This window comes from Corapipo altera, unplaced genomic scaffold (assembly GCF_003945725.1).
Source record: "Corapipo altera isolate COAL_440 unplaced genomic scaffold, ASM394572v1 249, whole genome shotgun sequence".
NCBI classification, from domain to species: domain Eukaryota; kingdom Metazoa; phylum Chordata; class Aves; order Passeriformes; family Pipridae; genus Corapipo; species Corapipo altera.
Window position 1 is genome coordinate 1387341 of NW_020884982.1, and position 13666 is coordinate 1401006.

A 13666-nucleotide genomic window follows, 5' to 3' on the forward strand; every position below is an offset into this window, starting at 1 on the left:
GTTGGATGGGGTTCTGAGCAACCTGAGATAGTGGAAGGTGTCCCTGCTCATGGCAGAGGGGTTGATCTTTAAGGTCTCTTCCAACCCTCAACATTCTATGATGCTGTGATTCTCCAAGTGATTTCAAAGCACAAGAAGAACCCAAAGCCCAGCAACCAGAAAAAACGTCCCGTTAGGGCTACACAGAGCAGCTTCTCACAGAATTAAGGGGCCAGTTCTCTGTTCCTTTTCTCAACCACTTTAAAACCTCAGAGCAGCCAAGCATGTTTTTTGCTGGTTGTTCCATGATAACGTCCACAATGAAAGTGGGACAGAGGTTTTCCTGAGCTGAATGCTCAGCACCAGGAGCTTTTCCTCACTAGTCTCTCACTGACTGCAGCTGGGCCTCCCACATGCAGTCGAATGGAAGACACTGAATGCCACCTAAATACTGGAAACCACTTTCTCAAAGCCTGTCTGGGGAGTCCTGTTGATGTTTGACACTGTGAGGAACATGATGTTCTCGATTTAAGTTAGACCTTACCCATTTCTCCCCAGAAGAAAGGGTTGATTCCACCTGTTGTGCAGTTGTACACCAATAAGTTTTTTGGTCTGGAAAAGAGAAAGAAGTATTATTTTAAGGTGTGAAGAAAAGCACCCAAAGGTTTCTTAATAGAGCATGACATTTAAAAGCCGAAGAAACAGTAACACCAGCTCATGAAAAATGCAGAAGAGGGCATTTTTCATCATGGAATCATAGAATGGTTTGGTCAGAAGGGATTTTATAGACCATCTTGTTCCAGTCCTCTGCTGTGGGCAGGGACAACTCCCACTAGACCAGGTTGCTCAGAGCCCCAAAAACCTCTGGCTGTGAGCAGGATTCAAATGCGCTTAGGGAATCCCTACTGGATTTTGAGTCCAACACCTTCACCCTTCAGCAATCACAGGTGAAAATACAGTGTAAAATATGAAGTTTTCATAAGATTCAGTCAGATTCTGGAAAGCATATGAAGTTAATAAAGACAGATGGGGTTTAAGAAATCCATCTATCATCAACAACTATAAAAATTATAAGGAAAGCATGCACATTGACAAATTTCTGATTTTTAAAAAAACTAGTTTTTCTGAGTATATAATAAATAATTGGCCCAAGCCAACCTGAAGGACACTGTGTATTTTGCAATCATTTACTTAATTGATATGATTTGTGCAACTTTCAAACTCCATTTGTTATGGTAGAGATTATGAAATCAATCAATTTCAAAAAAATTCTCATTTTCATACCAAGCAAAATTTGGCTTTTGAGGTGTGGAAAATAAACATAGATCATACTGGTTTTATTTCTTCCTTCAACATAGGGCAAGAATTAGTCAAACAGTTCTCTTGATCTAAGCCTGCCCTGCAAGTGATGACACCAATACTTGAAAAATGCACTTGGATACTGCACAATTTTAATGGTGCTTTTCTCAATAATACTTTGAAATAATATTTGACTAATCCTTAGCAGAATGGTTAGGCCTGATGGACATGTCAAGCTCTGAGTCCATATCCTTAAATGTGGGAAACTGCATTATGGAAATCAATATGGCAACTCAGTAAAGACTAAATCTGTGATATGTGAGAAAACTCACCTCATACTGAGCTACACACAGAGCCTGATGGAAAGTGCACTGAAATGAGAGCACAGACTGCCACTTACTGCAGTGGGTCAGGCCCATTAAACAGCAATAACAAGGATTTCTCCATTTTCCCAGCTCCCAGTGAAGGGTGTCTTTCCATTCTTCGCACTCCAGCTGAGTCAGTGACCTTGGTGCACTCTAGAGCTTTGTAGTGCTTCTATACTGTGCAGTGTAGATTGCAATTCTCTGCTAACTTTTAGAATCTAATTTCTGTTGGTAATGTCACCTGCCCTGAAGGATACCAACTTTCCAATTAGATGATTTTAAGAAAAAATAATTTAAACCACACATGCTATTCTTCAAGACAGCACCTAAACCCGAAACTCTCTCAGACAAATCAAATTTACACAACGTTCAGGCTCGATTTTTGTACAAAGATTGCTGACCTTGGGGTTGTGCCCACAGCTTTAAATCAAGTTCTGCAATTGCTCCTTTAGCCTGATAATTATTTGTGTGGGAACCAGATTAAAACCATGTATCTTTCACCAGTGAGAACTCAGAAAAACAACACTTCTCCAACCATAGCTACAGCCAGGAAGTCTCCCTGCGTGCTGAGGTACAGTCCACTGGCACATGATCATCTCCTTTTCCAGCTTTATGGACAGGCAGTTGCATTACTTTATCTGGAGGCTTTCTGGTGTGCCTGTCAGGAGGAGTTTGTTTATTTTTCCCAAGGGGAAGCTGTGTTTATTTTTCCCAGACCATGCTGCTTTGTCTGTTGCTGGTGGAGGGGAACAAAATGATGACAAAAATAAATCTGAAGAGCTAGTGAGCTGCCCTTCAAGGTCCTTTTAGGATCCCTGTATTTAGCTTAATTTATGTAGCTCTTTTCTATTCTACCCTCAGCTCAGAGGGCTTACTGTGTCTTTCAAAGTAAAATACTTCTGCCTTTTATTTGCCTGGTCCTGATTTCTCAGAGTTGCATAAGCCTTCAGAATAATTCATGTTGGTAGCACTTCCTACCTAATGATTTAAGGTTAGGCCAGAATTTCCTTAAATCCTTAATGTCACTTATACATACCCTCCTCAACGCAAAGAAGGGAGATTTTTTAGGTCACATAACCCATCATACAAGCCCAGAACATATACAGAGAGATATCTATATATATATATATATAGATATCTATATAGATATATAGATATATAGATATATATATAGTGCAGTGTTTTCCAAGGAAAACATGCACAGCATTTTTACCAAGGAGACTCTAGAAGACACTTGGAAAGCAACTCAGTGAGAAAGGAGGCTCAAAAACCAGCTACTGCAAAGCTCTTAAGAAAAGAGACTTCTGAGAGACAGACTTTCCAGCTAAGCCTAGATTGTACCAAGAAACAGGTCTCACCTGTAGCTTTAGAGCTTTCCTAGCTCTAAAACCTGCCTTTACTGCTTCTTCTACACTTTTAGTCCTTGCCAACCCAGGGGAGAAAACGCGAACCAGAAAACGAATCAACCAGGCTCTTGCACAGGTTTGTAATAAGCTTTGGGTTCCCTTAAAAGTGCTGGTGCAGGTTGTAAGTGTCCATGTCTTGCCAAAACCAGGAGCCCCTTCCCACCTGTGCACAGCAGTGTACCACCCTGCTGCCAGGGTGAGGTTGATGGCAACGTCCACCGGGATCATGTCGGCCACCGCTTCGTTGTTGGCGATGACAGTCCGCAGGATCCCTTTGCCTGCCTGTGGAACAGAGGGAAACAGTCACCAACTTCGGTCTGTGGTAAGATTTCACTGGCAAGATTTCATCAGCATGGACTGAGGACAGACCGTCATGGTGGTGGTTTTCAAGCCAGGTACGTGCTGCAGAAGATTATTTGGTTTCTGTGACAACAAAGATGGATCTCAAGTGGATCTCGTGGTTATGCATTTTCAGGGGAAGTTTGGAATATTATGACACCTGTGCTATGTATCAAGGAAAGCTCTGAGTCCTAATTTGACTTAATAGCAAAGAAATCCATCTGAATTTACTGATGTAAAATTCCCAGTGATGCCTGAAGGTACTCTTCCTTAAATGACAGGCTGACAGAGGTTTGAGTTTCCTTTAAAGGAAGTAGTCATTTTGGAAATTACAGCAATAGGCTTTTTCAAATGTTGACTCCCTTTCCTTTGGATGTATTCCCACTTTCCTCTTTCCCAAAGCTGTGTCTGTTAAACTGAAGGATACAGTCCCTGCCTTGAAGAGCTCACCACCCAACAAAACTCAAGAAAGGAATGAGCGAAAGATACAAAGTACTGACAACTAAAGAGAAGTAGGCAGGAACAGAAAATTTTCATTTTGCTTTGATTGGAAGTGCATTTTTCAGGGGATCAGGCCCCCCAAAATATATGTATTTAATCTGAACGCTTATCAAGGGGTTCCCGTGGGGACCTTCAGAATCTTTGGAGGTCCCACAGGAGAGACATGGCAACAGATGGCAACAGCATGGCAGGCTGAATCAGAGAGGACAATTCAGGAATAATGAAATGTGGAGGTGAAATGGGGTGAAGGAACTTCACCTGGTGCATCAGGTATGAGGGCTGAACAGAGCACATGAAAAAAGAAACCCCCTACGGCAGAGTCAAGGCTGCAATCATGTTATTTCTCATGTGGGAAATAATGCAGTGAAGCTGAGGACCCAGGGAAAAAGCTCAGAGGATAAAAGCACTAGTGAGGAAAGGAAGGAAAAAAGCTCTTATAATTTAGAACCATGCAAAAGCAGAGGGAAAGACTGAGTGAAGGGGCAAAGGAATATGCTTTTCAGATCCATCAATATTTAAAAGTTAGGGCAAAGGAAATGTTACAGCTTTATTTTTTTCCCCTTTCAATCTGAAACTCCAATTTAATTATAAAATAGATCAAGATTTTCTACAGCAACTAGACAGGAAGTGCCTAGTCATGCAAAAACCCCTGCCTAAAGTTTGAGGAGAAAAAAAGAAGTGATTAAAAAAAGCCTTTAAGACCTGCTATTAACTTGTAAAGCACATGCCATTATCTACTGGTCATTGGTGGATTTTAATGGACACTGCATCCCCTCTTTGGGAGATGTTCAATCTATTGGGGTCTTTTTGGATGTTGTTCTCTCTCCTCCTCCTTTCCCCTTCTATAAATCAGATGAGTTTGTTACATTTCATAGCTTGCAAGTAAGGGAATACCACTTATGACTGATTTAATTTTCAAGAGCTGAGACTCCTGAGCAGTCCTATCTCATCCTTGGTGCATCTGGCAGAGGGATCATGGGCTCTGACAGAGTAACAGTGGAAGCTTCCCCACAGGCCTCACTCCATCCTCCTCAACCCCTGTCATGCATTAACTTCTGCTGCCCCAAGCAGAATATCACAGTAAGGCTTAGACAACATCTTGACTTGAAACTTCACTATGATTTTCTTTTTGGTGTTCTTACTACTGTCTTTTTCAAGGGGAAAAACAAAAAAGCAAAAAGAACCAATGGGGGGAACTAAGGTCAGTTATGGATGTTCCACTGCTGCGAACACATGCCCACTAGAGACCACTGTGTGATCAACTATCACATTTTCACAGGTACACTGAAGTCCTTTCCTAGGCCTCCAAAATGAGGATGTTTGATGGATGTGTTCAGAGCAGCACATGATGGTCATGTACACACGAGTGAAGTGGGTTTGTTCAGCCTGGAGAAGGCTTTGGGGTAACCTAATCGTGGCCTTCCAGGACCTGAAGGGAGACCACAAGAAAGATGGAGAGATACTATTTCCAAGGGCCTGGAGTGACAGAACAAGAAGGAATGGCTTCAAACTGACAGAGAGTAGGTTTAGATTGAATATTAGGAAGAAATTCTTTACTGTGAAGGTGGTGAGACATTGGAACAGGTTGCCCAGAGAAGCTGTGGTTGCCCCATCCCTGGAAGTGTTCAAGGCCAGGTTGGATGGGGCTCTGAGCAACCTGGTCCAGTGGAAGGTGTTCCTGCCCATGGCAGAGGGTTGGAACTGGATGGTCCCTTCCAACCCAGGCCATTCCATGCTTCTATGATTTACAGATTTCTTATGTTGTGTTTTTAAGAAAGACATCAGGGTTTAAGTGTTTTGAGTTACTTCTCACATTGAAAGTTATTTGGTACTTCTTTATCAGATATGGCTTGATTTCTGTTTATAGTTGCTGACTTTTTTCTCTTTAGTGAAACAGAAGCTACTGTAAGCTGAAGCCTCCAAAATAATTTCCCAGTCAGAGCCTGATGTCTCTGGACAGCCTCCCAGGTGAGGTGCTTTGGGGCCAGTCACTGTCCAGAACACAAATTAAACCAGTTCTGCCCTACAGTTCCACTGCCTTGCAGGGAGAAAGGTCTTTACAAGTAATGTGGAACAGTGAGACAAAATGCCTCAATTACAGTCCAGCAGAAATGTAATTGATTTCATTTTGTTCTTCAATCAACACAGCTCCCCACAGCAGCTGGAGAAACTGTAGGCAAAAGAAACATAATTAGATTATCAAGAACAACTTGGGCTCCCATATTTCATGAATATTTAAAAGAAATGTATCTATTCATAGAATGAAGTGATCAGACTCAAATATTATGAGTGAGGAAAAAAAGTCTTTTCAAAGTCTGGAGTTCAGATTCTGCCCAAGATCATCTGAACCAAATCTGAATCTGGGCGTTGCTCTCCCTATAGGATGAGCTTGGGTTAGAAGTTGAAAGTGAGTATTTTGGTATGGGGTAACAATTCAAATACACAAAACCAAACCACTAAAACACTTCCCTTCTGCTTTTTCCATCCTTAATTAAGGCAAATAAAGCTACTTGTCTAACAACTGCAGTTTGAAATACAGTTGGCCAAGAGAGCTGGTTGTACTGACACAACTTTCAGGTTATCAAACTAATGCACAACTCAGATATTCAAGGGTTCATTTTTAAACTACCAAACAGGAATTAACCAATTCACCAGATCCAAGCACATTAACTTATGTATTTATTAATTAATCCTGCCCCCACTCCAAAGACCAAAAGTCTCTTGGATCCCTAATAATAAATACCTTTCCCTTCCAGAAAACATTCCAAACAACCTGGTCTCTACACACTGCATCTATTGTCATTGTTCGTTGTCTTTTTCCTGGTTAAGCCTCAATGTAGTTACACATCGTACTTCAGTACTGAAGAGCTTAGTGCAGATGACATGAATTTCATTGTCTCCTTATCTCCTATACTGAAAAACCTCAGAGCTTCAATCCTGAGCCAAAAAATACCATCTCTATTTCAAATCTTTCAGTGCAGGTCGAAGATTTTATATAAAAAGGAAGGGAAGCTATTTCCTACACTGACCCTAGAATCTCATAATCTTTACTTTCTGTGGAATTAATTTAGAGCTAAAGATACAGGTTGGCATCTGCATGCAGAACCTGGCCCAACTGAAACCAACAGTAGGTTTGCTGTTGCATTTAGCAGGGCTAGAAAATGTTTTGGTTTTGAAGAACAGAAAATATTAGCTACTGGTATAAGTGACAAGTAGGGATAACCATATAAATCTATCATAGAACCATGGAAAGATTTGGGTTAGAAGGGACCTTAAAGATCATCCAGTTCCAACCCCCTGCCATGAGCAGGGACACCTTCCACTAGACCAGGTTGCTCAGAGCCCCATCCAACCTGGCCTTGGACACTTCCAGGAATGAGGCAGCCACAGTTTCTCTGGGCAACCTGTGCCAGGGCCTCACCACCCTCACAGCAAAGAACTTCCTCCTAAGCTCTTGTGTAAGTTCCTAAAGTGGACAGTACTTAAAAAAGACTGATATATGAGCAAAATTTCCAAGTCCTTAACCAACAGGTGTTTTTTACTCCTTGGTAGATTAAAGGCAAAAAAAAAAAAGGGGGGGAAAGAGGCTTTTTAAATGACAAAAGATTTTATCAGCTTGTTTTACAGCTGAAAGCATATGAATTTGGTCTGTGTTTCATAAATGTACTGGCATATGATACACTTATGACAGCCTGCAGCCAGTTGTTGTAATTTATTTCTCAGCCAATTCACTTGTGGGGAATGAAGAAAATGCAATGGAATTTTTTTTGTATAACATCTTTCCTGCAAACCAATTCTGGATCCATTATTTGACAGATATCTTTAATGCTCAAAAGCTATAATAATAATAATAAAAAAAAAATCAGAATTCATGTCATTACAAAAGTTAGAACCCGTCACATGAAAATGTAAAGAGTGGATCTGCAAAATGAAGGAACTGCAAAACCATTCTTGATCATGATGACATTGTCACAAAAGAATCCAGAGAACAGCACAAGACGCTGGGAGCAGAGCAGAGAGGCAGTGCAAGATCTATGAGTGATCAGCAAATAAATAAAAGGCTGTAGTAATTTTTTTAAAGAAACTGTGACAAGAATAGAAGCCAATAACAATTTGTGACCACAAGAGATGCGTTTGGGGCTGTTGAATGCCTCTGGAATGTGTACTGGGGTTTCAGATAAAAGCATTAACTGGGCTATACACACTAATTTGTCCTGTGGATTCCAGCAGTAACTGTAACAGTTTTATTTATGCTCTACTTCAGGTATAAATGAGCTTTTTTAACAAGATGACATTTGGATTTTATTCTTCCCTCCTATGATTGCAGACTACTAATCCTTTTATATGTTGCACCGGGCTGATTACAATATAGTTCTGGCAAAGTAATCAAGTTGGACAAATGAACAAAAATATCTGCCCATAGCTATGCAGCATCATGCATTGACAGGTAGACCTAAGGCAGTGATTTTATTTCAGAAAAAAATAATTATAGGGCAGGAGAAAAGTTATGCAACTTTACTATTATCATATATTAAATTGGAATGATTACCTTGACATTAGAGGGAATATTTTGTCAAGTTCTTATTTATCTTATGGTTTGTTCCTCATCATTTTGCACAATAGTTATTTACACCAGTGTTAAGCAACAATATAGTGAATTATTCAAGTTGCTGGCAGAGTCTGAATCAATCACACGCATTGTTTAAGTGTACTCTGCACAAGGAGAAATACTGTACAAAGTAATGGCAAGTGGGACTCAGCATCTTTGGTACTGGGAGGGGGAACAAACTATAGCAGTGGACTGGGAAACAATACATACAGAGAAAGATGAAAGGATAAATACTGCTGCCTTGTATTGATGGTATGGGAATCTGGTTTGGAAAATAAAGCTGTATTAAGAGATTCAAGGTCTGACACCTCTGAATTACCCTAGTTTCAAGAATGCATCTTTTGCCTTCTCTTTGGAAATTTGGCCAAATGTTCCCCAACCTTTAGTTTCTTCATTTTTTAGAACTGGAATTCACATTTAGTGAAGCAGTAACATGTATTCTTTCAATGTTCTTTTTTGAGCTCAGCACAAACAGACCGTCCTCTGGGTCCTACAGGCATGCAGATGTATGGCAAGTGTGTGACATCCTTCTACCAGATCCAGAAACCTGCTGTTACCCTTTTCTGCACACAGTTTCTAAGTGGTGCTGTTAAAGTTGTTCTTTTAGTACATCAAACTCTACTTTAGGAGGAGTTTAAGTAGTAACTAGACCTACCGCAATAAATATTCCACTTGTCCCGTTGAAGTTGTCAATCCAACCCTGCAAAAAAAAGAAGAATGATTAGTGTCTCTTTCAACGACATGTTGCTTACAGAGGCTTGGGACAGTGCTATAATGGTGTGGTGTAGACAAAGCAGCAAGGAGACACCAGTTTAGATGGATGCCAGCCCATCTGGGACAGCTGCCAGGACACCAACCAGTACCAGGGGACGTGTTGTTGGACACCTCGTTCTGTCTGCAATTTACCCACCAACAACAAGAATCTAAGCTTGTTTTCAGAAACCACTTCTTTCCTATTTCTTGGCTGCAGGAATAAAATCTGCCTGTAAACACCACAGTGTCTTGGTGCTGTCATATTTGCTGAAAACAGTCGGTGTGTTGTTTACCCTCCACAGACAACAGGCCAATGGCACGGAGTGATTTGGTTACTCCAGCTAAGACAAGGAAGGAAAAAAAAAAAACCCATACCACTCCACTTCTGAAACCCATCCTACTTCAGGTCAGGGAAGCTGCCACTTGTGAGAGCTGGAGTTAGGAGCAGGTATCTGAAACACCCAACAAAGCTCCCTCTCCCTTTCCAAGATGGGGAGCTTGGCCCAGAGCCTCAGCTCTATCTCAGCCATCTCTGGCACACTTCAGGCTGCACAGAAGCCAAAGGCAACTTTATGTTGCCTTTCCAATTTGGCTGCAGTGTGAGGGCACATTATTCTTACCAGTATATATTTAGCTTAATGAATGATTTCATTCCAAAAGTGCAGCTGCATTTAATTACTGTGTGTCTGACATCTGTATCTGCAACGGGCCCACTCAAGTGTGAATCCGGCAAACTCAACGACTACCAACATAAACCAGAGATATTAGTTAACTGCACGTAACATCATCCAATGCTTTCAAGGACCACAGAAGTCTAGGATGCTGATAGGTTGAGTAGACCATGGAAAGACTCAAACCAGGATGAATCAGGACTACAACCGATCCTTGGAGTTCATGTTTCGAATACAGAAACTCCCCTGTGTGTCTGAACAGACAATCAGTTGCAAGTCCAGCATTTTGCACCATAAGTATCCCAGGTCTTATTATTGCTTAAATGTGTTCTTTTCACTTGGAGACAAGAGTCCTTCCTGAAGATGCTGAAGCAGGTTTGCTGTTCTACTCCAGCACAGGTTCTCCACCTCTTCCATGTTTTCCTATGAACTGGAGTAGCTGTTTCTCAAGTGGACATTGCTACCCAAGTGGAGGGAGATTCCTGACAGTACCACAGCCCCAGCTGCATCAAAAGGCTCTCGGTAGGGAATGGTGTATCCATACTTACTGGGAAAGGCTCATGCCAGCTGGCTCCCACGATGGATGGCCTGATGATAGCAATGTTCAAGTTTCCTTTCTCTTGCTGAATCAGATATTCTGACAAGGCTTTGGTGTAGGTGTAAGTGTTGGGCCATTCCCCAAGCAACTTGGGTGTGATGTCTTGAATGATGGATTCATCCAACCACCTATAGGAAACAAGGAGAATGTCATTATCCACCATGCAGGGAGAGAAAAGACTGGGGCAAAAAAGACTGGTGAGACAGGAATCCTGACCTGAAACAGAGGTCAAAGCCACTTAAGGTTTGGAGTTAGAACAGCTCTGCGGGAGAAAGGTTATTTTTGTGTTCAAGGTGCAAAATAAACCTGGTGAGCTTCACACTGCAACATCCAGCTCAAATCCAGGTACCTGTACAATCTCAATTTAGAGCAATCTCTTGCATGCTTTATGCTTCACTGCAATCTGTAACATAAATACAGCCTGATGGAGTTCTCCAGCCAAGCAATCCCACTAGGTAGTGCTCATCCTTAGCCAACACAATGTATGCTCCCAAGTACATTTCAGGAGATTCTGGATAGCCCTGAGTTACCTGGTCACATAGCATTTACAAAGGTCTCAAAAGCTGGAACAACATAATACAGGGATATTATTCCAGCAGCACAATTTACAGTGTTAATGTTCCTTCTTACAGGTTTTCCAGGGGTTTGTTCACACAGAGCAAGCACTGAAACTGATGGTGCTTTAAAAAAACAAACAAAGCAAAAGAACCCCACCAAATATTTTTTATTTTGTTTAAGGTATGCAAGTACATAATCCATCAGAAGTAGTTACGTATATACCTTTTAAAAAGCAGCTCTTACCACCCCGGCGCTGCAGCAGGGGCCTAAATCCCTAAGGCTCTTCCCTGGCACACCACCAGGACCTCACAGGTCCTGCCAGCATCTGGGTCTAAAGGACAGGAACTGGCTGTGCTTCCAGAGCCCTCACACCACTGCCAATCCCCGACAGGCTTCCAGCAGTCTGGTGTTACACCACAGAATCAAAGATTAGCTCCTCTAATCCAATTTGTAATTAAGTCAACGGACTTACTGTTCAGTCTGAATGGGTGCCCTCTTCCCAGGGGCACTGCAAGGATACTGCTTCCTGCAGATCCTCACTTCACCCCTCCTTGTCTTGAATTTCAGGAACAGGCAGAGGTCAGTGGGAGAGAAATATGGTGCAGATCATCACACCTGAAGAATTACTGGATCACGTCAACTTAACCCTGCAAACACCTGGTGGCTCAGGTGGCACAGCACTTTTCAGATGGCTCTCATTAGGCACAGATGGAAGTACTACAGGAAAACTGTTGCATGAGAAAACATTGATTCACTGAAACTGCTGAACAGTCTGCAGGGGAAGGTTGAACTCAGTGAATCTCTCAGTTAATCTCTCAGTTTTGTAATGAGTTAACAAGAATATGACAGTTTTTAGTATATAGAATTTTTTTTTTTTTAGATAAAAAAGCAGTATGGAGGCACAAATACTTTCCTTTGCAAGTCTGGTCCCATGCTTAAGAAACAAGGCAGAAAAAGTGTTTAACCATAAAATATGAAGTTTTACTTGAAGTTTACGAAGAGGTTATAAAGCAGCACATAATATTGACTTTATCTGGAAAGCCTGTTCAGGCAGCCACTGAACCTCAGGGTCTCAGCTAAACTGCCATTGTTTGAATCTGTTGAGTAACTAATTACCAGCCTACCAAAAGGAGGTGACTGTTTCTGCAGAGTCTCGAGGAAGACTTGTTTCATTTGGGAACTCACATTAAGCTGCATGCAAGTCTTTTTTTCCTTTCTCTCTTTCCCCCCCCCCCATCCTGTTGTTTTGTGTTTGGGGTTTGGTTTGTTTGTTTACTTTTTAAATTTAATAATACGGTCTTACAGGTTTTCATTCTCACAAAGCAAGGACAGGTGTAGAAACACAAGGAGAAGCGATTTCCCCTTGCCTCCATCCTTCCCTCAGGTCTCTGCATTATTTTAAGTGGTCATCAAGAGGACCTGTCTCAAGGGTACCATCCTGCCAGGTGAGCTGATCCACCAGCACTGCCATCACAGGAGCTGAGCTGACAGTTCAGCCAGGTGAATGCTCCTACCCTTCTGTGTCCTACTTTGAAGATTTTGAAATGCCAACTCACAAAGGCACTACTTTTGCTCACTGCTACAACTGCCCCCTAGAAACAAAAGATGCAAATCAAACAATTACTAACTTCTCCACGCACCAAATTACTCTGCTGTAGGAAAACATAACTTTCTGTGTTAATCACTTCGCATTAATAAGACTGTTTCTTGTAAGTGATGACTGATCTGTAATTTCTGCAATAACAAAACCAGTTCTGCTTCAGCCTACAGTTCTCTGTGTGCCGTGTTCCTTACCTCAGCACACCCTTCAAAGCTGATTTCCTTCAGCTTTAGATTAAGGCAAACCATGCTTGATGCAGCAGATTATATGTTTCCCCTATTGGCCTGGCAGCACTTTAGAAGTGTGACTTTTGGTTTACACAGCTTAAGCCTAAGGCTTTACTTGCAGGTTAAATATCAAAATACAGAAAACCCAAGATATAATAGGAGGATAAAAACAGAAAAAGAAACAGCTGGGAGTCCTACTTGGGATTTCAGCTGAATAAATAATCGTAAGCATATATCAAGTGCACGGCCAAAAGTGTCGTTAAATGGATCTGTTATTGCACCCAGTTCTATGATTATCCCTCTTAATGCACTTGCAGAAGAACACTTTAAGACAAGGGTTGTTTGTGAAGGGAATCTTCCACAGCTGGTTGATGCAAAACATGACCTGTATTTCTCCCCTGCTTTTTGAAGCAGTTTTATAAGTCCTTGTCTGTTCCTCCTCCCTCCACTTGGAAGGTAACATTCTGGTATTTCTTAATCTCCTCTCTCTAAAACCTTCTGTGCCCAGACATCCACACACTATTTCTTTCACTTACATGATGAGTAATAAAAGGTGCATCTCTCCCATCTTCTTGCAGCCCTGCTTCATCTTCCTTTGCTTCCTCCAAGCAATCCTCTGCCCTTTAGAACCTCATAGTTTTCTCTATCCCATTCTGCCTATGGTATGACACCCCAGAACCTTTCCCTGCTCCTTCTCATACTCTGCAGCCCCATGCATTTCTTTCATCCACTGCCTTTGATTTGCAGAACACCTGCCAAAC

At 41.6% G+C, this 13666-nt stretch overlaps 1 protein-coding gene across 3 annotated transcripts in view; it reads right to left on the reverse strand.

Moving 5' to 3' along the window:
• Positions 1-13666, reverse strand: part of LOC113957977 (fatty acyl-CoA reductase 1-like) — a 135828-nt gene that overhangs the window by 17881 nt on the left and 104281 nt on the right. For all 3 annotated transcript variants that reach the window (XM_027665925.1, XM_027665928.1, XM_027665927.1), the window contains exons 5-8: positions 10471-10648; positions 9154-9198; positions 3213-3331; positions 524-591 (exon numbers count right to left, since the gene is read on the reverse strand). In XM_027665925.1, coding sequence (XP_027521726.1) covers positions 524-591; positions 3213-3331; positions 9154-9198; positions 10471-10648 — 410 coding nt within the window. The remainder of the gene's footprint in view (positions 1-523; positions 592-3212; positions 3332-9153; positions 9199-10470; positions 10649-13666) is intronic.